This window comes from Punica granatum, chromosome 2, assembly GCF_007655135.1.
Source record: "Punica granatum isolate Tunisia-2019 chromosome 2, ASM765513v2, whole genome shotgun sequence".
Classification (NCBI taxonomy): Eukaryota; Viridiplantae; Streptophyta; class Magnoliopsida; order Myrtales; family Lythraceae; genus Punica; species Punica granatum.
This window is the reverse complement of record NC_045128.1, coordinates 8,597,484-8,623,351: the sequence shown is the minus strand read 5'-3', so window position 1 is coordinate 8,623,351 and position 25,868 is coordinate 8,597,484. Positions and strand designations below refer to the sequence as shown.

Below are 25,868 nucleotides of genomic sequence, written 5' to 3'. Positions count from 1 at the left end.
ATAGTCATCCACTAATCTATGCACATGTATATATAGATTAATGGACGACTATATATAGAGGTACGGTCTAATTATTGCCTTTTTCAATTTTTGCACGTGCTGGAAAAGCTCTTTTCTTACGATATCCTATTGGGCTCAATGAGTCGAGTGATGGATGGAGCCTTCTAGTTAAATATTTCTCATCCGCTCCCTTATAGCTTGTTCGCGGGTTATGAAGGGTGGATTATGGAAGGAAATGAAGAGTTTCTATACAAATCTATATAGCAATATTTCATAACCTACCTTCCATAATTCGCCATAACCCGCAGTACAAACAACCACTTAAAGGTCACTTGATTGATGTGGTGACTTTTATATAGTAAATTGGTTTCAGTCGCTCCATTACTCTTTTAGAGACCCCTTCTTACAAGCTGAGTTAGAGCTCTTCTTTATATCCGTATCAAAAGGAGTATGGCTTTTGGTAAGAAAACGTCCTTTTCAGTAAGTTTTGAATGGAAAAATTCGCACGCCAAGCTAATATATTCGAAGATATATACTTGAATATTCATTTTAAGAATCCTTACTATTAGCAAAGACGCAACGGGGTAATTTTTGCTGTACTAATTTTGTTGAGTGGATGTCACTATCTGAATATACTTATTGGGAAGAATTTCAAAGATGGTGGGGTCTGCATGTCCCAATTTAACGAAGCTATAAGAATAAAACTTTTCACTCGAGTTGATTTCATGTCAAGTGAAAATGCGACCACCAAAAAGAGTGAGACCTCATAAAGGGATTCTTTTCGTGTAAGTAGAGTAAACTAAATGCTTCATTTTCTCACCCTTTAACCTTTGTGATTTATGCAGTTATCTAATATTATTGGTTGGATTTCACAAACATATGACACGAAATAGCGTTATTTAGCTCATAAGTATATATTAACATCGAATTCTTGATACAAGTCGGTGCACGTGCATGCCTACAACAAAGTCTACTTTTTGGATAATATCTATATACAAGCACCACAAGCGAAAAATAGAATCAGATTCCTTTAGTCCCCTAATACTTATTCCTTCAGTGACGCATATTCAATGAAGACTAGACTAGTAGTGAAGGAACAATCCATAGATATATCTATGTACTTTTGAAATCAAAACCTAACGGCCAGGACAGGCATGGTTGGACACATCATGCTCGCATTGAATCTTATCTCACATTAATTTGATGAGGAAGAACCAATGAAAACCTTTATGGTTAGTTAATTTACGGCAGATGAATTACCTACATGATTAACATTTAGTTATTCTTTTTGGCAATTATAGTGCTGCTAATTGGCATCATACAATGAGGTAGGATCATATAAGAACTTTTTCCAATTCAAAACAACATAGCTCTGCATTATGCGTCGATGAAATGTTTCAAAATTGCTCAAGCTTTTGAACGTATTAATAGTCAATGGAAACAATGAGAAAACAAATGACTTTTAGAAGTCAAATAGTTTTTTTGTCTTTTTATAAATAGTTTAAGCTTGAAATATACGGAACAAAGTTCAAACTTTAAGCAATAAGAATTTCATCGAGTATTTACATAGAAGTATTTGGAAGACCGTTAATAAGAAAATAAAATAGCTTTCCGAAATAGGTAAATAAATATTTTATTTTATTTTTTACAAATAGTACAATAACTATATCAATTCTTCCTAGTGGCCAGAACCAAACCAAACCCTGAATTGAATTTTTCTTAGTCGATAGGTTGAGAATACTCATGATCTTATTGAACTATATTTCACTCTTCATTGTTGTTATTTTAGATAAAATTTCTATGCTTTGATATAGTTAATGACCAGAAATATAAAATGAATGCGCGCATGTTAAGGTCCCATATATCTTATTTTTAAAACAATTTATAGTATAAAATTTTACTGATTAAAAGTGATTACATAGTAATTGTTGTTGATGTTTGCACAATTTGTGGACAATGTGGAGTACGATAAACACTTGTAAATTTCTTTCGATACATTAGAATAAAATTTTTAATTATTATCGTCATCGGTTAGAGGATAATCTTAGAGGAAAATCTAATTTGAGTTATTGCTCATATTTGTCGCTTTTTTCCATTCTTATTTTTCTGAATAATAATTTACGCATAAATTGCTAATACTAGCAGCAATTATTGAACCTTTTGATTTTAGTCGTGGGGATTGAGATCTTGACGGGATCAGAATCAAAATTCTTCTGGTCAAAAAATCCTTCTCAAAGAGTAATTATTACAAAGGCGATATTATCTCTAATTATTTAAATTTATTTGCATGCATAAGATTGGGCTTAGACGATTTCTCTTACTTTTGGTCGCAAAAGACTAATCTCATGCATGCATGCCGAGATTATGTTGGAGACATATTTTTCTTGAAGAATATTTTTGACCCAAAGTACATTTTGGTCGAGGTGCTGAGAATTTTTCTCAGCATCTAATAACAATCCACAAAATAAAAGTGAGGATAAACTGAAAATTTAGTCATCAAATTGTCAAAAAGTGGAAGTTAATCGTCTCGGTCCAACTTTAAATTTGTAGAAATCTAGCTCTTCAACTCGTCGATCAACTTAAAATCAACTTTATTAGGGTGCAAGCATAAGAAAGCTAGCCAAGAAAACAAAAAAAGAAGGAAGACCATATTATTATGATTGAGTTCGGGACCAGAAATGTACATGACTACGCATATCTTTATATTCCCTAGGGATTAGAAGTATCAACGCTGCTAATACAATGGTATAATCTCTAAGCTAATTGAGTAAGAATACACTTAACTATTGTTTAGAGCACAGAATCATTACACATTCTGAAACGCTATACGTGCCCAAAAAAAAAAAATTTACCGAACTTGATGGTTGACACTTCCATGTGATCACTCACTATAGCTGAGGTCAATGTTCCCTGTTATCTCGATAATCTTTATATTTTGTAAATTTGTTTCACGTGAGTGGCGGTGACAGACATATCGATTCAAACTTACACAGGAGAAACAAGAAATGCAAAACATAAACACGACGCATTCAATACTTTTAATTTTATCTGATATCATATCACAAAAGGTAGAGCAAATTGTCACTTATTATTGCAGAGATCACCCTTTGATTTCAACTAAGCTGCCGAAACATCAAACGATTTATGTCACTGCCAAGACAGAAAATACAGAAGCATGTGTCCCCGAAGAATACAAATGGGAGGCAAGGGAGTTTGTCCTTTTGGGTATGGCTGGGGAATAATATGTTGTCCCTTTTCTTTACAAAATAAACATGAAAGCGACAGTACCAAATTCTTCCTCTTAACAGAAAGACTAATTTTTCAATTATGAGCCAGAAAACAAAACAAAATAATCAGCCACGACAAAGGGAATAGAAAAAGGATGTCACGCTTGCTTTTGCTTCTTTTTTGTTTTCTGAAATTTGCTGCTCTTGTTTTTGTTTGTCTGTGTCATTCAAAAGGATGAGTTTTCGTAAAGAAGGGAAAAAAAAAGGATTTTATGCAGTGGTACAAATCACCGACTCAAAATCATGAGGTCACAATTCAATTCTTGACAGGTGAGACTTCCATACGTTTTTATTTCACCTCCTAACTTTATATTGGACTCATATGCCTCCCTTATTATTGAGAAAATATATATATATATATATTTGGTGTAGAACTCGACATGTTGAGTATATGTAAAGAGCTCCTCCTTCGTTTAATGCACCTATATGTATATAAAGGGTTTAATTACCTAAAAAAGTACGACTTTTGCACTTTTTCTTAAATATAGCACGACATTTGAAAAATAGTACAGAAAGGTACGACCTTTACATTTTTTTTTAAATGTAGCGCAACCTTTGGAGAGTGACATATAGAGGCACAACCCTTACACTTTTTTCTAAATATAACTTGACATTTACGTTTAGTTGCGCATTTAGCATAACGTAAATTATTCAGTCAAATTGTAACGATAACAGCTAACGGTGTCACGTAACATAACATAATTAGACGAGTAGATCTAACATGATTGGACAGACGATAAAAGCTATTGTGGAGCTACCAGTGTTAGGTGTCACTCGTTCAATCATGTTGTGCCACATTACATCATTAACTCCCGCTATTTGTTACCTTTAATTTGACGAAATAATTGACACCTTGCTAGAATCACAACTCGACCTAAAGTCGTATATTTTTGTGTTACTTTTTAAAGGTCGTGATATATTTAGAAAAAAAAGTGTAAATGTCATATATTTATATGCTACTCTGCAAATGTCATGTTATATTTAGAAAAAAATGTGAAGATCGTACATCTTTATTTTTTTTTCTAAAAATCATAATATATTTAAGAAAAAGTGTAAAAGATTGTGTTTTTTTTTTACATAATTAAAACTATATAAGTTGATGCGGTATGATAAAGGTCATTTTATACACATTTGCTTTCCCATTCGTTGATCCCAAGGCATAACTTTTCTTCCTTTTTCTTTTTTGAAATAATGCCGTTATCGGCATACACCTATTGTCGCAGCTTATGTACAGTGATTTGCCCGTTTCTCTTGGTCGTATACGTGGTAGCTTATGGTTCGTCGAACAAGTTGCACTGGTAGCACAAAGTTAATTGCTGGCGCCCATGATTCATTGCTCGTTGCCATATATATTGTCATATTAGTTATTTTTCTACTACATTTTTTGTTCTTGGACAAAGAATCCAGTTAATTTTAGTAAAAATCATTCCTTAATTTTTGAAATTGGAAATCATTGCTTAATTTTTGAAATTGGATGTCCAATTTAAAAAATTAAGGAATGATTTTTACTAAAATTAACTGGATATTGCAGCTTTTCATCATCTCGAAGGTGATGAATCTTTTACTAATAAATGCGCCACGCCATGTACAGTTCATATAGAAGAGCAACCATATCTCTTTGATGAATTTTTTAATCAAAAGGTAACAATTTTGTAGGGCCCAAAGAAAAAAAAAGATCATTTCAAAAGGTAACTTTTTAGTATTTATTGGCATTAAAAAGAAGAAGTTGTGGTAATCCTTAAACAAAGTAAAACTGTTGCACATCTGGGACACTTGTCCATTTATTAGATTTTTGCTTTTTTTTAATTTTCTCAAAAATACAATCACCACCAATCCCAAAAATGTTATCTATGATTTATAATTTTTAGTAAATTTAAATAAATAAACATATTCTTTTTGGTGTGTGCTACTTGATAATCGAAAATCCACTACGTCCGATTATTTTAAGTTCGGATCGAAAATATTATGAGTTCCCATATTTTCTTTTATTTGATTTTCGATTAAAATATATACCTTCCTAATTTTGAAAATTGACCTCATTATTGTCCCTCCTAAGAATTCGCCCAATTTTAACCCAAATTTTGTGTTTGTCCTTGTTCACAGTGTATCTTTTATTAATTTTCACATTTTTTTATGTTTCTCTCTTTTATTTTAGTTGATATTGTGGTGAGTGTCTTTTTTTTTCGGTAGGAGTGAGTCCCTTCTTTTTAATTTGAAGTTGTTGCCAATATTTTTCACTCACTCCATCTTCTCAATATATTTTTCCCTCTAAAAAAGAAAAACACAAGCTCAAATTGTAAGAGCAAACTGATGAATTAAACTCAATAACGTCTAATGCTTCAATAAAACATTTTACATTATTTTATTATAGTTATATATTTATAATATATCATTGTAAACGAACTTGAATATATATCAAATTGTGCCATGAGTATTAAACGTACTATATATATATTCTTGATATTTAAGAAATAATTTTACATGACAGATTTATGAATTAATATATAATTTAATCTACTTAAAATATATTATAGCATTCACATAGACAGTTGGCATATGTTCCCGCAACATCGCGCGAGGCGGGCCGCACTAGTAATTAACTAATACCCTATGTAGGAAAATGCAGTGATGTCTTGAGCTTCACATGTTTATCCCTCTCTTAACTTTGCAGAGTAATCTGAATATAATATATAATTGTTGAGACATTTAACATTTTTATTGTATTTGCACAAAATCTACAAATGTAGGGGTCTCATTCAACGATTCGTGCAATGCCACATTTATATATATTATTATTATTATTATTATTGTTGTTGTTATTGTTGTTGTTGTTGTTGTTGTTATGTCAAGAATCAAAGAAAAGGTGAAAGTGGTTTCACCCATTGTCATCTTTGGCTTCACAAGGTTCCGCCATACAATTTATGAATAAATATATCTTTTGAAATTCAATTAATTTATTTTATTTTATTTTTCATTTTCAATTCTATAAATGCTTAATTATATTCTTAAAATTATAATTAGATTTTTAAGTTTTAAAAGGATTTTGAGATATTTTTATAAAATTTTCCACTCGACCACTCAAGTAATTACTCATATAATTGAAATTGTAAGGAGGTTCTAAAATATTTAAAAACCATTACAAGTTCTATGTTAATATTAAATACACTTAAAAGTAAAAAAGAATGCTAAAAATTTATTTATTGCAAGGGTCATAAAATGAATTGAGTAAGTTTAGTTTTTATTTCTATTAAAGTTTGAAGATTTAAATTCTATGGTTGGTTTATTTTTTTATATAAGATAAAAATCCAAATATCTTCTACAATTTCGATATTAAAAAAATTAAGGATTCTTTAAGAAACTAAAAAGATTTAATTAATTGCTTTAATATTAATTAAAATAATTTTATTCATGTGATTTTACTAGTCTTATCTATAAAAGGGAAAATTACATCACGTATCCTAACGTGCACATTTTTTCTCAGTATTATTTCATACTTCATATATAATGCGGTACACTCCAACGGTTAGGTTTTGGGTTTCAAATGTATCCTACAATGAGATATATTTGAAACCCAAAACCTAAACGTGTACCGCGTGATTTATGAAGTATGGGATATTACTGAAAAAAGTGTAAAGATTAGAATACGTGATGTAATTAACCCTTTATAAAATATATAAATTAATTATTTTAAGTGAATAGTATAGTTTTTTTATATAAATAAAGTACTTTTTTATGTAAAATATATAACTTATTACTTTTGTAAATTTAATCCTACAAATATATGGTAATTAATTTTTTTAAAGATCTAGTAAATTTCTGCAAAAAATAATCTCTCATAGCATGTAGGTGCAATGGCTAGTTGGATTAACTTCAAGCAAATCCGAGATCAATCACTTGAATTCGAATGGCTTCCTAGTAGGGGCACCTGAAAGTAAATGAAATGATCATCAAAACTCTTGAGTCCAAAATGTATAGATATAACTAATGATATTAGTGACACATCACAATTTACATGAGCAACTCAATAAACCCTTTAAAGAGAAAAAAACAACTCCAAATCCAATACCAAAATATACAATGCGAAAATGGGAAGCTTTACGGCTCCACCTTAAAATATGTGACAAATATGTATACTACTAAATTGAAAAACATTATCTTTTATAACAAAATTTGATTTTATTTAACTTAACTTTTCCTTAAATTCAACAATACAATCATTATTATTTTTTATCTTTTTTTTAATTTCTCTTATACTTTTTATTATCTATTATTTAAATTAATTTTTTAATACTAAATTTTATTAACATTCATTGCTTTTTTCCTTAATTTCAACATTTTTTTCTCAATTCAACAACATGATCATTACTTTTTTATTTTCTTTTTTCAATTTAATAACACAATCATTATTTTTTAAATTTCCCAATTACTTTTATCTTCATCTCCTCAAATTAAACTAAATAAAATTAAATCAAACTTAATTTCGTTACCAAACGTTATGTATTATATGATCTACCTTCTAATTATATGATATTTATAACAAATGAAGAAATTTCTCCAAAATTCCTATAAAAAAAATTATAGCAGATTATCTCTTTTATTAATACATGTTAAACTTAATTGCTCCAAACTTTTTTCAATTGCACCATCTGGGAGCCGAAAGCCCAACAAGCTTGAATTTATGCTGGTTCAAGCCATATCAATCTACCGAGAGTAAAACTCGCACAATCATCATTCATGAGAGTCAAATCATTTATTATTATATACTGTTATTTTTCTAGTCCTACTGGACGCACGTCATCTAATATGTTTGCTTACAATGTGAACGTGAAGAGAGAAAGTAAATGAGTGGCAAGAAAAAGCTGAAAAGCCAAGGACGGTAAAAGGAAACGGAAAGCATTACTATTTTGTTACATTTATTAATTTATTTATGTATTTATTTATTTTGGATAGAAAATGTCTGCCGTAACTTTACTCTTTTTATCGATTATAAAGGATATTCATAAGTCTAATATAACAAAATAAAAATTATAAATAACTAATAAAAAGCCAAGAGTGATCTCACGCATCGAACATACAACTTCTCAATTACGAGACAATGATGTTCATAACTATGTTACACTCTCTTTCAAAAATTTTACTCTTTTTTTTTTTGGATAAGATAACTTTACTCTTTTTATAAATTCATTTAATCCTACACATTCCTTATCTTATGGTAAGTACTTCATTTAATAAACATGGCATCTTCCTGAGATAAATTTAACCACACCGGCACTTTATTCATTTCAGTACGATAAGTTTTAAGTTTGATTTTCATTCATAAGATTCAGTATGCCATTTCTCCCTCCAGGATCGTGAAATACCCTCTACTAGAAAAATGAAAACCCGTCGTCCTCCTCGACAACAATAATAAATCTGTCCCACTCACTTACTCAGCATTCCTGATTTGCTTGTCTTTAAGAGGTCTTAAGTTTCTTCCCGATATTTCATATCACATGTGACAACATGCTATACAAACGAGATGCATCAGAATTAACACAACAAGAACAAATATTTTCAACTAATAGCCATATATTTGCTACTCCAGATAAGATTTATGTTATTCTACTAGAAACAGATAGCGTATCATCTTTCAAGGACTGAGAAACTAATTGATAGATTCTTCTTTTTTTTGAGTGAAATGACAAATTTTTATTAATGAAAGACCGAGACTAATTTCTTTTTTATCTCATTTTGACCTTGACCACAACATGCTTTGATTAGGATTCGAACCATTGAGACTGGAGGTAAAGTACACCGACTGAAACCATAATTTTCTGATCAATCATATCCTCGTGGTTGTGAATAGTTTTATTTTATTTTATTTTGGGCGAATGAATGGTTTTTTTATTTATTTAATCATATATATGTAATTGTCATGATACAAATAGGAAAGCTACCTATCTACTTTTTTCCTTTATGAACTAAAGGAGTGGAAAAAAATTTCTGTGAGAAGAACTATAAAGGAACCCCGCATTGTCTACTCTCCCCTCACCTCAAAACCTCCATAGCCAAAAGCTCTTCCCCAAATCTCAGGGAAGACGTATAAAAGAGATTGGAGCTGAGGAAACGGAGAACGGTTCGAAACAGAGTGCTCTGTTCTTGAGACCACGAGAAGTCGGTGTCGCGGGTGGGGTGCGGTCGGGTTTTTGTAATGCGTGCGGGACCCAACTGGGCGGCTCAGCAGACCCTCACAGCGGAGGCTGCCTTAGTCCTAAGGCACTCCCTGGGCCTCGCGAGGAGGCGCCGCCACGCGCAGCTCACTCCGTTGCATGTTGCTGCAGCTCTACTCTCCTCGAAACCGAGCCTCCTGACGAAAGCTTGCCTCCAGTCCCGGAACAGAAACTTGCCCCCTCCGGCTTCCATCGCATATTCCATGCAGAGCAGGGCACTCGAGCTCTGCTTCAACGTGGCACTGAATAGACTCCCGACGACAACCTCGGACGGTCCGCTCATTACCCAACCTGTGCCGCTCTCGAATGCATTGATCGCTGCGTTGAAGAGGGCCCAAGCTTATCAGAGAAGGGGCTGCATTGAGAGCCAGCAGGAGAGCCAGACGGTTGTGAGCATCAAAGTCGAGTTGGGGCAGCTGATAATTTCGATATTGGACGACCCGAGCGTGAGTCGGGTCCTGAGAGAAGCCGGGTTCTCTAGCATTGCAGTGAAGGAACACATTGAGGAGTACTGCTCTAACTCTACCACAGCCTCCTCTGTTCCATCCGAGGGATATGGCCACAGCCCCCATACTTTCAGGTTTTGTTTCTGAATTTGCTCCCTAAATCATTAGCCACTTATTCTTTTTTCCTCAGATACGAAACATGCTTTCAATCAAATGATTCATTACTAAATATGATAATTGTAAATGGTTCGAAGAACCGGTGTTCGTGTAACTATGAGATTTATATTATTTACCACGGGTACGATATCCGCTAATGAACACATGTGCTTGAACTACCAAAGTGATCCAAAGTTTGATACATTCAGTTGATGCGTTAAGTGTTTGATCCAAAATGTTTGTACATATAGCTGAAACGTTTGGTAGAGGCATCTATGCCGCGGAACCGCGGAATTTTCTTAAATTCATGAACGCGGCAGTGGGGGCAAAGATCTTGATGTTTGGCTGTTAGATGAATGATTCTTTGACATTATGTTCTTTGTCGGGCGTGAAAATTATTCTGCTGTTTTTGGTATTTCTGGTCTTCTGCTTTGCTTTGAGATTTCATTGTCTCCTGAATTCTGTCAAAAGAAGTTCTTGTCTTCTTATGGCAATGGCGTGGGTGATCTGATTCTGACTGTTGGTGTGCTTTTCCCTTTGCTCTTTGTTTTTTTCCCTTTGCTTGTTTTGCCATGACAAGTACTTGAATTTTATTAACCAGCTCAAACATTATGTCCGAAGCAACCGACTAATAGTCTGATCATACCTCATGATCTCATCGAAAAAATAAAGAGGCAAAGTACGAATTGCATAATAATGCACAAAAAACATGTTAAAACACCCAAACATTGAAAATATTCCATTATCATTAATAAATCAACTGACCACTTTTCTTCTTTTGTGTCATCTTGATTGCAGCTTTCATGAATTAGGAATCCCACTATCTCTGATGAGGAACCCTGAGGTGGCGGAGATTGCAAAGCCTTTGAGTAAGCTCAATGAACATTTTGGGCTCAATTGCTGTGAGGAATGCACTTCGAATTATGAGACGGAAGTTCATCTCCTCAAGCCGCTGCCCTTTTGGCTACAGTCAATGGCCAATGTTCCCCCTCACAAGGTACATTTCTCTTACAAAGCATGTTTGCTCGTATTACAGATAGTATCTGATACGATCAGAAGAAAGATTAAACCTGCACCACATAAAAAAGCATAGAAAACCTGTGGCCACACTAACCGTTCGGTACTTCTTGTCTACCATGCTACAAGTAGGAAAGAGCTGCAGTTGATGCAGTTATGTCTACGTTATGGCAACATTGTTTTATTGTCTTCAAGAAAGTAGTTGTGGACAAACAATTAATTACAACATAGGATAGAAGCAACTGGAGCAACTATCTTGACGGTAAATAACGAAAAAAGTTTCAATAGTACGTTTACGAGCAAATTCCAAAAATTGTAACTTTCTCAATCTAGATTCCTTTTTTTTTTAACAATGCATCAAAATTCGGAATGTTTTGCTTAGTTTTTTCTATCGAAATTCTGGCGAAAGGTGGCACTTTGTGTGTGGATGCTCTATCTGATTGCTTGTTATATCTCAAAATTTCAGGATGAGGTTGAACTGAGGAAGAAGTGGACCAAACAATGCCAAACTCTCCACCGTGACAAGCTCAGCCAAAGACCCTGCAATTATCCTACATCCCATCATGGATTCTGGGCAGCCCCTAATCCAATCTCATTGGCTGATCCACCCAGAACCCCAAATCTCAGTGGCATCAAGAAGTGTGTTTTGGCAGGACCCAACTTGGATCTCCTCAAGAAAAGCGAAGGGAAAGAAGTTAACATCACTCTCAGCTTAGGGGATTTCGATTCCTGTTATAAAGGGGTGGAGGAAATCTTGAGAAGGGGAGATTTGCTTAGGAAGCTGCAAGAAAATGTGCCGTGGCAGAGTGATAAATTTGCCCCCATTGTTGAGGCCCTGAATGACCTTAACAAGTCCATTAGGAGGGACGTTTGGGTAATGCTTGAAGGGGATGACACAGTTGGGAAGAGAAGGTTGGGGCTTGCAATTGGGGAATCACTTCTCGGGTCTGCGGATTCTGTTATTTACTTCAACATGAGGGCAAGAAGTTACAGCATGCGGGACCTTTTCAATGAAATGCTTAGGAGGAGATCAAGATACAGTGAGAAGGAGAAGCTTGCTGTTGTCGTGATCGAGAATGTTGATTTGGCTGGGTTCCAGTTTGTTAAGTTCTTGGAGAAGAGGCTCGAGACAGGCAAATTTGCTCTATCGAGTGATGGAAGGGAAGAGATTGGGGGACAAGTAATGTTTATACTGACTAAGGGAGATTGTAGTTACAAAGGAGGAGTGATGAAAGAAATATCTGTTGTTCAGATGATACTGAAGGCAAATGAAGCTATCGGTCACAAGAGAAAAGCCGAGCTGGGGATTTCAAACACGATCAAGAAACAGAGAATTGACAACAAGGAAGATCCATTCGTCGGCACCTTTGACAATGGTAAGTGATGACCAAATATTGGATCATTGGACTGCCTCATGTTTGTCCAGAGTGCAAAAAAAAAAAATTCGTCTTGCATTATCTGATGTTCATGTATCTCATTGCAGGTAGCGTCATCTATAGTAAGATAGATTTCTCGGGGGAGCGGAGCTTCAATGCCATTGATCTCAATGTAGAAGCCGATGAAGAGGAGTGTGAATCGGAGGACTCAAGCCCCAATTCAAGTGACCTAACTGAGGAAACCCAGGGCCTTCAGACATTCCTCAAGTCGATTGAGAATCGATTCACATTCAACCATAGCACGACCAGAGACAGAGAGATGAAAGAGCTCTTCTTCTCCAAGCTCAAGGGGGCTTTCAGTGAGGTATACGAGGGTGAAAATAAGGTCCAGTTCACTGTCGAGGACTCTGTCCTAGACGAGATAGTCGATGCATCCGGGCTTGCTGTGAATAGTTTGCTTGAGAAGTGGATAAGGGAGATATTCCAAACAAGCTTGAACATAGTCAGGATTAGTGGGAGAAGTGGTGAAGGAGTTAGGCTGTGTCTTGGGGATAGAGGAGAAGGGAATTTGGGAGATGGGTTTTTCAATTCATCTCTGCCCAAGAAAATAAACATCACATTTGAGGACTAGAAGTGTTTGCTTCTCTCTGCAACTCTTTTTAGTTCCGTCAAGATGGCAGTGGCCATATACTATGTTGTGACTAACTGTGTCATGTTCATATGGGGGTTATGGTATATCGATCCTTTCATTTGGTAAAATGATTCTTTTGTTCTTTGTTTCCGAGAATCCTTCGACCTTATGTTTTCCTTTCTCAGCAAAACCACAAATAACTGGAAACTATAATGGAAGATTGGCAGCGTGAGAAAACTAAGCTTAGACTATGTGTGGTGCATCTAATCTCGGGACGGTGGATGTAACACGTGAATGAAAAAACATGTGGAATTTAAAAAATGAGCTAGACAAAATGGTGAAGGGGTGATGTGGTGCACACTAATGTGAAAATAAACTTATATTAGGTTAGGCATTTAAACAATGTTATCATACTCCTCACAGATCACCAATCAAAGGACATTCATTTGCAGGGGGTCATTGGAAGAAAAAAGGAATCTATAAACAACAAAAAGGGAAGAGAAAAAAGGAGGAAGAAGGGGAGATGTAATGATGACATATTTATTGGCTTCTGCCTAGACAGAGAAATGATTCTTCTTCTCCACTACAAGCCAATGGCCCTTTTCGCAACAAAAGTTTTAGTTTCCTTTCACATCAAAAGCATTGCTTTGACCAAACCTTTAAGCCTAAGCTCTCATGGGAAATCTTATGGTCTAGGAAGGAGAGGCCATCCTCCCTACTTCAGCCGTTGGTTTTGTTGTTGGAAGCTCGGCTAGTTTGATATCAAATGTTGGAAGCCCATCATAGGATTAATTCGAACTAAAAATGTGATTTGGTGCGGCTCGATAAGCAATCGAAAGTTTCACATATGAAAAGTATTTATGTATCCAACATTTTTTTATAAATATTTTTATATTCAGCCTTATTCATCATACAGTGATTTAAGGTTTCTCACACTCATAAATTGAAATTACACTAAAACACCTAAGTTATGAAACAAGCATAGATATCGGTAACTCCTAAGTTATTCCAATATAATAAAAACCTATTAAAAATAATAAGCATTAACTAGATTTAATGACCCTTTAATGAGTTTGGTATGTCAATGAACTTTTCACCTTCAAACATTTTCTATGATCTTGTAAAGCGATTTCCTCCAAGGAACACAGGATATTCCTCGTCTCGTACTGAGATGTGGAATGACTACTGACACAACTAGTAAGTCTTCTTCGTTCTTTGGTTTAAGGAAATATCAAGTAGACGATTATATAGATGCATGTCGACCTATTGGCAGCTACATAGGTTTGATGAATGATAAGGACACCAAGACTTCTTCCACGAGAACATCACGATATGAGATCATGTGAATGGCCAATTTATTTTAAGGCTTACACTACATTATCTGTCTGTAGCAGTGGTGTAAACTCGGTTTACTAGTCGCCACGAGATACAGGAAAAGTGAGCAAGCGCCCAAAATACAACACAAATGGTTGCCTCCCGAAGGAGTCGATCTGCAGGATAAAGGACCTGTGCATGTCTTGCTTAAAACCAAAACAGGCTAAAACCAAAAGGAGAGATATTCATATCTTAAGTCCATGTCACTTTTAGAAACCGAAAAGACATATATTTACATAGTTTAATTTACATTTATAATGAGTTATATAAAATGATTGTTATTATTTTGTGATGTAAAAAGAACACGATTCGTGATTCTCATGGAAGGTATTGATTCAAAGGATATTAAAGGTGTTCTTCAGTGGATAATAACACATCTGCATATTGATTTAATCAATTTTTAATGTAAATTCTTGCAAGATAATTTTTTAAAATAAGATTATTGAGGAGGCAGTTTTCAAACTTTCATGTCCGTTGCCTTTGATGAAACCAAGACTATTTGCGAATTCCCAATAGAATTCTAACTTGAGAGTATGAGGCGTTCTTCATAGTTATCATTAGAACTTCATAATCCTAGGTTGGGACCAATATGAAGGTAATGTAAATGTTTATCGGTTGAATCAATTACTTTGTAAGATACAAGTCATAGACTTGTTTATATATAATCTTTAATTAAACAATCTTATCAATGTACAAGCCTCGAGTGACATGGAAGAAACTCTCTACTAATCTCAAGTTTCATGAGAAGGGAAAGAAAAATTTTCTACTCAATATTAAGAATGAATACTTTTTGAGTCCCAATTACAAGTTTCGATAATTTTATTTGTCGTTATAATATGTATTATCGAACATTTTAACTCCTTAAATTCTTAATAATTCTAGCTCGCACGTACCGACGAACATCTCGTCTAGTGTGCTTAATAAGTAAAGCAAGCTAAACTAAAAAGGGGAGATATTCATATCCTTTGAGGCAAGGAGGCTCATAATTGGGGGAGGACATGATTGCGCTAGACGGCGCAAGTGGGACATGTCTGGCCATGATGAAACATAGTGCAATTAATCTAATCGGGGGCATTATGGATTTGATTAAGAGAAAATAATTAGATTTTGCATAGCTTTAAAGGAAAGTACTCAAATGTCCTATGTCTAGTCCTGTTTAATTATAAATATTTTGCCTATGATAGGGAAATGATGTGTCCACAACCATTAAGAACTATAGAGATTAATTAATAACCAAAAACAAAAAAAAAAACAAAAAATCAATTGATCAAATTGATCAAATTGAAAATGTATTCAATCATCCATGAAATCCTTCCCCCCACTGTTGCCAACGAGACATTAATTATTGTTCGTATTTAGTAATCTTGCATTCATTAATTAACCCGTAAAGTGACTTTTGGCATTTGTGTAAAAGGGAATGAGCTCTACTTGCTTAATAAAGACGGGGTCTAATGGCTAACAAAGGTGCACCAATTCTGAGATAGGGATCCAGTGGGCGATACGGTCACATCTTCCCTGAACATGGAATCGAGAGATCGGGTTAGATTTCTCACGAGTACAATTTTCTATGCTCTTCGGTAGTCCTTAGTTGGCCTATAAGCATCTTTTATAATTCAAAAATTTAACCAATCCTTTTAGATGAAAAAAAAAAAAAAACGTAAAGATAGAGCACCTTAAACTTTAAAGGAGCGTGAAAATCACAATATACTTCTCTATGAATTATAAATTTATCTCCTCCAATTTTCTGTGGTTTTCTAAAAAGTGATCTATCATAATTTGGTCATTAGACATATATTGAAAAAAATCCGGTCATTAGATTCGTCAAATTTGGTTACAACTTTCTATGCTACGAATGTTGCCAGTAATCTCGGCAAGAGCCTCTACAATTTCTCCAACTTAAAAGAAAGTCATTTGTTTTATGTCGCATTTTTCCGGAGTTATTTCCTTCTTCCAGGGGGGGTGCTTATGCGGTCCATCACCTGTAGGTCGTAGGTCGTCGATCAACTGAAAGTAGTCCGGATTCACTCTTATGATCTTCCCTTGCGTCACTCAAGTAACAAACCCATAGAGATAACTTCAACTCTTACGTACCGTGAAGCAATTAAATAGGAGATTACGAACGAGAGTTCATACTGCGTAGCCATAGGCCACATAAGGAAAGACTGCTGCAAGCCTATATGATATCACCAAACATCAGAAAGACGTACACCCCACAAAGTTCATACAATGTAAACACTCCATGAAGAAATTAACACCAAGTTCGGTGCTGCAAAAGTTATATAAGTTATTCGATGATCCAACTAGATTATCTTCACTGATAGTTCAAGACTTAAAACTCACATTCTTGAGAAGACAAGTTCGGTAAACAGGAATGATGACATCAGAGCTTTCACTATTGGAATGGCCTCAGATATACAACAATTTTACACAGCTTCAAAGTAGGTATAAGGTAAAAAGGAAAGCCTCAAAACCTAAGCTTCTTATCTATCGAAAGAATGGGAAACTGCCCTAGACTTACAAATCGGGCACGCCAAAAAATAAATTAACCAAAAAAAAAACTAGTTACAAAGAATCGTGCTGAAAGCCGATATCTAATCTACTTGTCGGGGCATATCTACAATAGATGGATCCATATATAAAACGGGTGATTGCAACTAATAGAATTATCACCCAGTGCTTCGCCTCGACTATATCCAACTCAGAAGAAAGAAAAAGGGAAAACCTCAACCAGGTTATGAATTTAGAGGGGAAACTGACTTGTGGAACAGAGGATGTGGAGCGAGATTTGAAGAACCTGAGATGGCATCGAGGCTGACAAGAGGTTTCAGCCTCTTCTCTACCTCGTTGCTTTGCATATTGATCTCCTCGAGAGTCATGGACAGAGCTGACTTGCAGGACTCTTCATCCCGAAATGCGAGAGTCCACCTCCCATCAACCAGAGCTCTGGCCTTTGCCTTTCCTTGTAGGGGAGACTTGGTGGGGTCTAAGAAGGGAAGTGTGGAGGGACGGATCCCAAGATGTAGCCATTTCGGGTGTTTCTCGTCAATCTTGGGCTGGAGATTAAGAAAACATCAGAATCCAACTTACCCTACCTCAACTATTTCAAAAAGATTTTCGGGTGGAAAGCAAACCCCAGAATAGATATACTGAGTATAAAGGTCTGTATCTCAAGCAACTGTTTGTTCCAAAAGACTGAAAGACACTGACCATGAGAATTTTCTTTGTTCCCAACATTTGGTTAGTACATAAAATGCATATTTATTATAGCAGAGCATATGCAATGTTAATATTATCAGTAAATGTTTTTCTGCAGCCACCCCCGAACAATAAATTTTCAAGAAATTTGAATTGAGTTTTCTTTTTCTTTTCCTAATTATCAGTTTTCCATTGACCTGAGTTTTCTGATGAATAAAATTGACAATGCAACAGAGAGTTTTCATGGAAGATCATAAGTGGATAAAATAAACAGATCTTTGCACAAGAAAGTAAAGCTTACATTTGAACTGGCCAAAGGAGCAGCAACTCGCACAACTCCATGACGCGGCTTCAGTGGCAACTCCTCAGCAAGGAGAATCCATCCATTAGATCCCACAGAGGCAGCTAGAAAGTGGAAATGACGCTCCCGACCCCTCTCAAATGAAATTCTGCAGGGCACAGCATCACCTAGCCAATGTAACCCAAAAAGTGATCACTGATCAGAACAGATCTTCGCTAATCTCAGTTCGGCATTCAAGTAGAGGGTAATTATCAAAGGAAAGCTCTGAAGGAAGACAGATTACTGCAGGGGGAAAAAAAAAGAGTCGAAAGTAGAGAGAAGGTAGATTAGGACATGAGTTTACCAAGTTTTATTTCAGTGCCCGCCTTGGGACCACATTCATCTAATCCAGCAGTTTTTCCACGCGAACTTTCACTGCTATCACTTGGTGAACCAATGGGAGGTTGCTCAGGCAAAGTTCTACCTATTGAAAACACTTGCAGTTGATGCAGCAGCACAAACACCTGAAACAAGGAGTGTAAGTACAAAAAATATGGAAGGAAGAAGATATATCTGCTGCTCTTGACAGACATCTATAGAAACTGATGAATAACCAATAATATATGAGAGGAGGGAAGAGAGAACAGCAACACACAGACCTTGACCGTCTCACACATCTTTTCACCAGCAGCATAAGAAGAATTACTTGGAACACCATCTGTTAAGATAATCAATGATTAACTAGAGATCATATTGTATGCACCACTTGGAGGAACTTTCCAGACAAAATTTTATTGGAGGAAAGTGAGAGTACCTTCAGATGGCCTCAACAGTGACAAGAGTATGTACTTTGGCTCCTTTCTGGGTGACGGTGCCTCAATTGCTACAGATGGAAGATTGAGTTGAAGTACCAATTTATGCATGACTAAACACGAGAATTGGTTTCTTCAATTTCAAAATGTCCAGTATATACCTCTTTTGCACTTTCTCCACTCATCACAAAGGATTGTCACAACATGATCAGGCCAGCTGCCTCTTGTCTCCCCCATAAGAGCACAAGCACTCTCCCTGTATGACTCCTGCATGGAAAATATTATCAGTTTTCTAGTAGATGAACGATCATATGTCTCAATTTTGTTCCATCACATAGGCAACTTACTTTGAGTGTCAGCAGATGATGACTGCTGAACTCTCCCTCGCCATAGGGGAGCAATTGCCGTAAAAGCCAACCACCATACCATAGAGTTTCTGCTGATATGTTTGACCGGCACAGAAGAGTAACCAGAACATCTAATACCTTCAAGACATTAGCAAAAGTTTAAGATATATATCCATACATAAATCACTGCCACCACAAAAATCTATAAAAGGCTAACAATTCAAAGATAACCTTAACTAGGTAAAAGGATACCTGAAACCTATGTACCCTAGGGCTAGCTCCCTCTTCCAGAATTAAATTTGATAGACCATACTGCTCCTGTTCAATATGCAGATGTGTAAGAGTGGAAAGAAATTATCAAAGAAATGTTCATTCCTAGAAACAAAAGAGGAAGAGACCATAATGGCAGAACACTTGATGCATCCACGTTTATAAAAGCTTAACCTTGTGGAAAGTGCTATTGTATGTCGAAGGATATTCCAACACAGGCTTATCGTAAGCTTCCGCATCTGTGTGCATGAGAGTGTGTGCGAGTGTGTTTGTGTGTGTGTGTGTGTGTGTGTGTGTGTGTGAGAGAGAGAGAGAGAGAGAGAAAGAGAGAGAGAGAGAGAGAGAGAGAGAGAAGACATTAGGTATCTATTATCTATTAATACCTTAAGCCTTTCTATATAATCATCAAGTTCGCTGCTTATGCTATCTCTCCTTGAGCTAGCTTCTGATGTAAAGAGTTGCTCTTCCCCAGACGTCTCTCCAACCAAGGCTTCCTACATGAATACAAAGATAGAAACTCACAAGCAAGCTGGGGTGGGATATTAAAGACACAGAAAAACTATATTTCAGATATGGACTTTAATCATATGCTCCAACAACATATTGCCCACTAAACTTAGCAATGACTTAGCCAATATTAAGTGACAATCCATCAAAATGCCTTCAACCGTTCTTAAAAGTGTATGTGTGTATGTGTGTGTGTGTGTGTGTGTGTGTGTAAAGAGGGAGAGACCGGGTATTTGACGTAGCTAAAGATGCACACATGATGAGTATAGCGATAAAATTACTTAAACTGAACAGAGAATCCAATATAAATATTTAGCACAGCATACCAGCAGGAGTTTCTTGTGCTTTTTTCGTTGAGGAAGTATTCCGAGTGCATCTAGCATCGATTCATCCAGTTCTACAAGAGCGCATATTAGTAAGAAACCAGCACTGGAGGCAACAGCATTTGAGCTGAAATATTCTAATGGACAACCTTTTGTCTGTAACAACATTGCCAGCACACTTAAGGAACCCAAAACTTGAACATCGTTCCCACATCTGATATAAGAAAGCAAAGTCTCCCTGCAAAACATAACACTGTCAGAGCTAAAGCAATGCAAGAAACAACCCAGGATGGTTATTCACTCCCTCATGGAAGAATGATAAGTTTTGTAAGCTCCCATTCACAAAATCGAAGTGAGCTATGCTCCTATAGCTTTTCATGGCTTTGTGCCTCTTCCTTTTTTCTAATATAAGGTCAGAGAAAAATAAAAAACCAACGGAAGTGCATGGATACAAAAGTACAAGAATGACAAACAGGGATAATCTATCTGGATAAAATCAGAAGCATAAACGCAATCTACTATGAAATAGGAAAAATGGAAAAGAAATGGATTGCAACACTAAACTCTAGCATTCCTCTGTTTCCAACTGCTTGACATGGGAGTCGGGACAAGTAGGAACCATATATTCCAACAAAGCAAGTTTACAACCACAAGTTAATTAACCTAAGCTTTTCTGAAAAGTAAGATTTAAATACAAGCCCGGACACATATGACCACTGTAGCAATCTCTGCCTCTTACCTCACTCCATGTGAAACAGTAGAAGGCTTTCTTATAGTACAATCGCCTGAATCACTCATCATATCACTTGAAGAGGAAGGCACGGTGATTTTAAGTGCTCCACTGTTTTCCTTTGTAACACTTTCATCACCTGATTGCTGTCTTTCATCGATACATTTATGACTAGATACAATGCCATTGACTTTAATTCCACGGTTTGAAACAACTGCCTCAGGTTGGGAGAAAAGAACAGCAGCTATGACATTAGCCAAATCTTTGATTTTGACAATGTGTAGAATGCAGCAAAGCAAATAGAGGGAGGTAATGGAACCAATCTGTCCCTCCTGCATTTTGATGTTGAAGTCAGTAATATACTAATATTGAAAACAAATATTCAACCAAAAGGAAAAATACGTTAGAAATCAAAAGGGTTAACTTACTTGATTAGATTCTGTTCTCAGAGAAGGAAGAAGCAACTGAAAGACCAAATGCTTCAAAATCTTGTCTGTCAATAACCTCCCAATATCAGGAATACCAGCGGAAATTATATCACTAAAATAGTATAAAGTATCCTCAATTTCATCAACTGCAGAAAAAATCTTAGCGATTAAGTCTGGCTCAGATTTCCTGCATAGAGCAACCAGAAGATTATTATTGCTCGAGCCATAGCTCATTTGTGTTACTACTGGAAAGAATAAAGTTCTCAGCCCTTACCCAGAAGCATTAGTAACTAGCCCATTTAAGTCAATGCACTGTTTGCAAAAGAATTTGACCATGTTCGAAAAGTATTTTGCATGGGGAGGGCTTGCAACAAATCTATTTACACCATCATCTCCAACTAAACATGCAAAAACATAAAAAGAAGTTAGAATTTGTGAAGCTAAATCAATATGGCACTCGAGAATTTGAAGAATCTCTAGAAGAAACATGGAATAGGAACACAGACCAATGGATTACCATGGTATACATTAAGCGTGAGAGCACGTATTGCCGTTCGGATCATATTCTCCTCATGGAATGCAAATCTAATTGCTTCAACATATAGTGGGAAGGAAACGATTTCATCCTGACATTCACCGAAACAAGATAAAAAACAATATTCATAAAACAGGTGAGAAAGAGACAGAGACTGAGAGAGAGCACAGAGCAGATGATGACAACAGAAGGTGATTTGCCCAATTTAGCCTACACACATTCAGGACCAAAAGGGCTAGTTAATCAACTGTTCTCTCAGTATCCCAATACCATATCTACTTATAATGGACTTATTACGGCCATAGAGATAAAATGACTAAAGTTCATAAATATTGCTGAAAGCAAGATTTGACTCAAGATCTCTCACCGGATATGAACATAATTTAGACTAGAGAGGGGAGAAGAGCCTCACATTTTCAGTCTTTACAAGCAGGGAAATTGTGTTCTTGTTCAGCTTTCCACTTATTGCTCTTTATGCATAAAGACATACAAACGATAAGAACAAAAGGTCAGAAAATGGAGACAATCAAGAATATGCATATAATATATACATACACTTATATAATATAAAGAAAGAAGAAGAATCATCACTGCAGAAGCCACAGGCAGAATGCAAACCTTAAGAAAGATATATAATAAGACAGCAGCTCCTCATTGTCGAAGTTGAACGAATATGTTATGAGGCTGTTGATATGTTCATTGCTGAACATGTAATCTGTGATTTCACAGAAAAATAATAATCAGCCTGATGGTCTAACAGTTTTAAAATTCCAAAGTAAGGTCAAATGTTCAATACAGTTTTTCAAACTCACATATAGCATGTTCATTTTTGATGTTCTGAATCATTATACTCATTGTCTGCAGCAACTGAAGGGAGACGCTAACAGTTCTACTAATCCTTAGTATCCGTACAAACTCCCCCATGACTTGCTTCTCCATAAAAAAACTGCGGCAACAAAGATGTATGCATGATGACAACAAAATATATACTCCTGCAGGAAAGACTTCAAATTAAGATGCCTTACTCAAAAAAGGACGAGTCATGTTGATCACCATATGTTATTAATTCTGCAATTGATCTCAATGCTTCAATGACAAAATCCTTCAAAATAAAGTAGAAGTCAAAACTAGTATTGAATACTCAGATATGAGTATAAAGATCAAGAATGCAAGAATAAGATACCTTGTTAACTTCGTTAACAACCTGGAACTTAAGAAGCTGATCAGTTAAGTATCTGCACCAGAGAGAAACAAATCAATCTTTAGCAACAATTGCATTCCAACTGCTGATCTATGTGATGATGAGCAACATAATAAAAGGGTAACTTTCTTTCTTTTCTTTTTTTTTTTTTTTTTTGATAAGTGAACAAAAGGTTAACTGAATTTGTAAAAGGGTAACAAGCCCACTAACTAAAGTTATCCTCAGTTGGAGTAAAAATGCCCCCACTTGACAGCTTATACTTCTAAGGAACCCTCATATGAAGCTCAAATCTCCATCATTTGCATGGAATGCATATATATTCCCACGCCGTAAAAGCCAAGCCCATTTCATAAGCAGCTGACCTATTAAGGGGCATCACCCATATCTATTATATAGCACAAGCAAGCTTCTGCTTGATATTAAGGGGAATACAAGGGAAGTCTCTTGATATTAATCAAGAAAAACCTCCAAACTAGTACTAAGCTTTTGTTTTTCATCTCCATGGTAACAATTCAGCATCTTCCCAGTATGTCTCTTATATCTAAACAAAATGAAGTCCAGAAATCAGGGTTGTGCAAATTCTAGCTGACCTAATTTATGATTAAATTGACTGCAAAGGAACAACCAGAGAACTCAGCACCTCAGCTCACAATCTACAGCGTTCAACAAATCACAATCCAGTCGCAAATTTGGAATCCCTCACATGGTCCACAAAAGGAGAAGCATAATGCAGGATTAAGACTTAAGACCCGACGAATCTCCCATACAAACCAAGCTGCAGAATTTATTTATGCCCTCATCAAAGAAAGGCCGCAGAGCTTTTTGTGTGCATTCCTCGTTAAGTTCCATATATGGCAGCCCGTGCAGTTCGAATGGTCTTGACCGCAGAAATGCTCTTGTGGCACATGAATCATATTATTAACTAGGTAAATTCTATTAGACTCCTTCCCCATCACCATGACAGCTCCCAACATCATCAGAAACATAAAAAGTCAATCCAGAAACTGGTGGTAAATGCATACAGCTGACTTGTTTCACTAATCAACTATTAAAAAAAGAATAATTAATGGACTTTCATTCTCGACACGCAAACACTGATTAAACGGTACAAAAGCACTACTGCAATGGAGATATATTCAATCAAACAAGGCAGAATACAAAAACAACTTCAACGAAGCAATTCATCAATTGAGAGAATGATAAACCTCAGCTCGTCGACGGAGAATCTGTTCCTGGATCTCCAGAACGAGAACCACATGATTCGAGAATCATCAGACCCCTAAATTAAGCATTCTACCTCCTCATCCATCGACCCATCAACCGACCCGATTCCCAATTCATCCACCTTCATTCACACTGGAAACCAAAGAGCTCCAAAACCCAGAACGAGCTACCAAATTGGGCTCCGAGCGCGGGGTGATGTGGGTATCCGAGAACCCTCTGATCCAAGCAAGAAGCGAAGCACGGGAAGCGATGAAGATAGAGAGAGAGACAGAGACAGAGACAGAGAGGAGTATCCCAGCTGAAGATCGAGCGATCAAGAGCGGAAGATTCCAGGAGAAAGAGCGAAATTTGGACGGAAGCGGTGCCGAGAGTTATTGCAAGCGAGTACGGAGGGAGCGGACAGAAAACGACAGAACACAGAGTCCCGACGGTAACTTTTGAGAGACAGACATACAGCCCAGAGAGAGAAGAGAGAGGAAGAAGAAGAAGGTGGCAAGCTCTGAAACCAGGAAGAGAGGGGGTGGGGAGAGGGAGGAAGAGGAATCGGGTACGGTTTCAAGTCGGTTCCAATTCGGGTCGGGTTAGATAGTCGTGGTCACTTGCTGTTTGGGCTGAGGATGGGGATGTACTTTCGGAAATGAAGACTAGATCCTATTGGGCCTTGGTTGGCTCGATAAGGTGGGGGAATGGTCAGGTGCTTCGTGGTTCGAGCGATGAGCATGTCCCCGAGTCGTTCGGGCAAGCTGAGTTGAAGCGGACTAGGATTGACAGCAAATATGTGACTGGCGGGGGCAATATATACTCTTAGTGAGTAAACGAACGTGGATATCCAATTTGGATTCGAATTCAGTCTAAATTAGGGATATTTTGTATTTATCATTAACGGATTAAGAAAATATACTTATAATTTTCCTATCGATAGATTTCTATGAGATATACTGATTTGAATTTGATTTATTTCCTCATAGATAGACTGGGATTGGTAGGAATTTTATTTAAAAAATTGGTGATTTGGGAAAGGGTAATACGCATGATGGAGGCACGGGGTAACATCTGATAATCTCTTCTTGTAGCTCATTGCCAAAATATAAGTTGTGAACGGAGTTTTGTCCTTGGATATATACTTTACTATCCCGAATCACGTATATTGACCGTACTAATGCTCTCTTTCTAATCACCGCGTAATTTTGCTCGGTCGATAACTGATACTTTAGTGGATCTAATGCTCTCACTTTAATACCAATCACAGTACATATATATATATATATACCAGTAAACATTTAAGCCTTTTAGGTAGGTTGGACTATATATATTCATATTTATTTTTTCTATTTGTGGAAAAAAATGTTAAATATAGTCGTAATACCTTTTTAGCCGCAATTCTTGTTTAGACATTAAAAATTGTATGATCATCCTGTAGAATAAAAAGTTGAATAAGTAAAAAACTATAGAATATTTTATAAATAAAATTACGATACTTCCTCGTTTACAATGACAATAATTAATAAATAGTTATTAGA

At 36.0% G+C, this 25,868-nt stretch overlaps 2 protein-coding genes across 2 annotated transcripts; one reads left to right on the top strand and one right to left on the bottom strand.

Annotated features, from left to right (window-relative positions):
- The first annotated feature begins 9,271 nt into the window (after positions 1-9,271).
- LOC116198104 (protein SMAX1-LIKE 4-like) lies at positions 9,272-13,250 on the top strand. Its single transcript, XM_031528446.1, has 4 exons — positions 9,272-10,076; positions 10,897-11,095; positions 11,582-12,491; positions 12,599-13,250. The coding sequence occupies exons 1-4, from the start codon at positions 9,478-9,480 to the stop codon at positions 13,120-13,122; spliced, it is 2,232 nt and encodes a 743-aa protein (XP_031384306.1). The 5' UTR covers positions 9,272-9,477; the 3' UTR covers positions 13,123-13,250.
- Positions 13,251-16,736: 3,486 nt separating this feature from the next.
- LOC116196133 (protein TRANSPARENT TESTA 9) lies at positions 16,737-24,856 on the bottom strand. The gene is made up of 21 exons (XM_031525711.1): positions 24,330-24,856; positions 23,107-23,158; positions 22,949-23,025; positions 22,736-22,869; positions 22,542-22,638; positions 22,336-22,393; positions 21,906-22,014; positions 21,663-21,786; positions 21,389-21,575; positions 20,970-21,292; positions 20,380-20,468; positions 20,234-20,304; positions 19,784-19,894; positions 19,383-19,448; positions 19,131-19,268; positions 18,945-19,050; positions 18,786-18,854; positions 18,631-18,689; positions 18,336-18,495; positions 17,993-18,159; positions 16,737-17,549 (listed from the first exon to the last, which is right to left on the bottom strand). Exons 1-21 carry the CDS (start codon positions 24,380-24,382, stop codon positions 17,229-17,231), a joined length of 2,571 nt encoding a protein of 856 aa, XP_031381571.1. The 5' UTR covers positions 24,383-24,856; the 3' UTR covers positions 16,737-17,228.
- Between the last annotated feature and the right edge of the window lie 1,012 nt (positions 24,857-25,868).

Coding starts and splice junctions, on each gene's coding strand:
- LOC116198104 (XM_031528446.1), top strand. CDS start 9,478: ATGCGTGCGGGACCCAACTGGGCGGCTCAGCAGACCCTCACAGCGGAG. Junction 11,096..11,581: donor CCAATGTTCCCCCTCACAAG/GTACATTTCTCT, acceptor TCAAAATTTCAG/GATGAGGTTGAACTGAGGAA. Junction 12,492..12,598: donor CGTCGGCACCTTTGACAATG/GTAAGTGATGAC, acceptor ATCTCATTGCAG/GTAGCGTCATCTATAGTAAG.
- LOC116196133 (XM_031525711.1), bottom strand. CDS start 24,382: ATGTGGTTCTCGTTCTGGAGATCCAGGAACAGATTCTCCGTCGACGAG. Junction 23,026..23,106: donor TTGTTAACGAAGTTAACAAG/GTATCTTATTCT, acceptor TTTATTTTGAAG/GATTTTGTCATTGAAGCATT. Junction 21,787..21,905: donor CACGCTTAATGTATACCATG/GTAATCCATTGG, acceptor TTGCATGTTTAG/TTGGAGATGATGGTGTAAAT.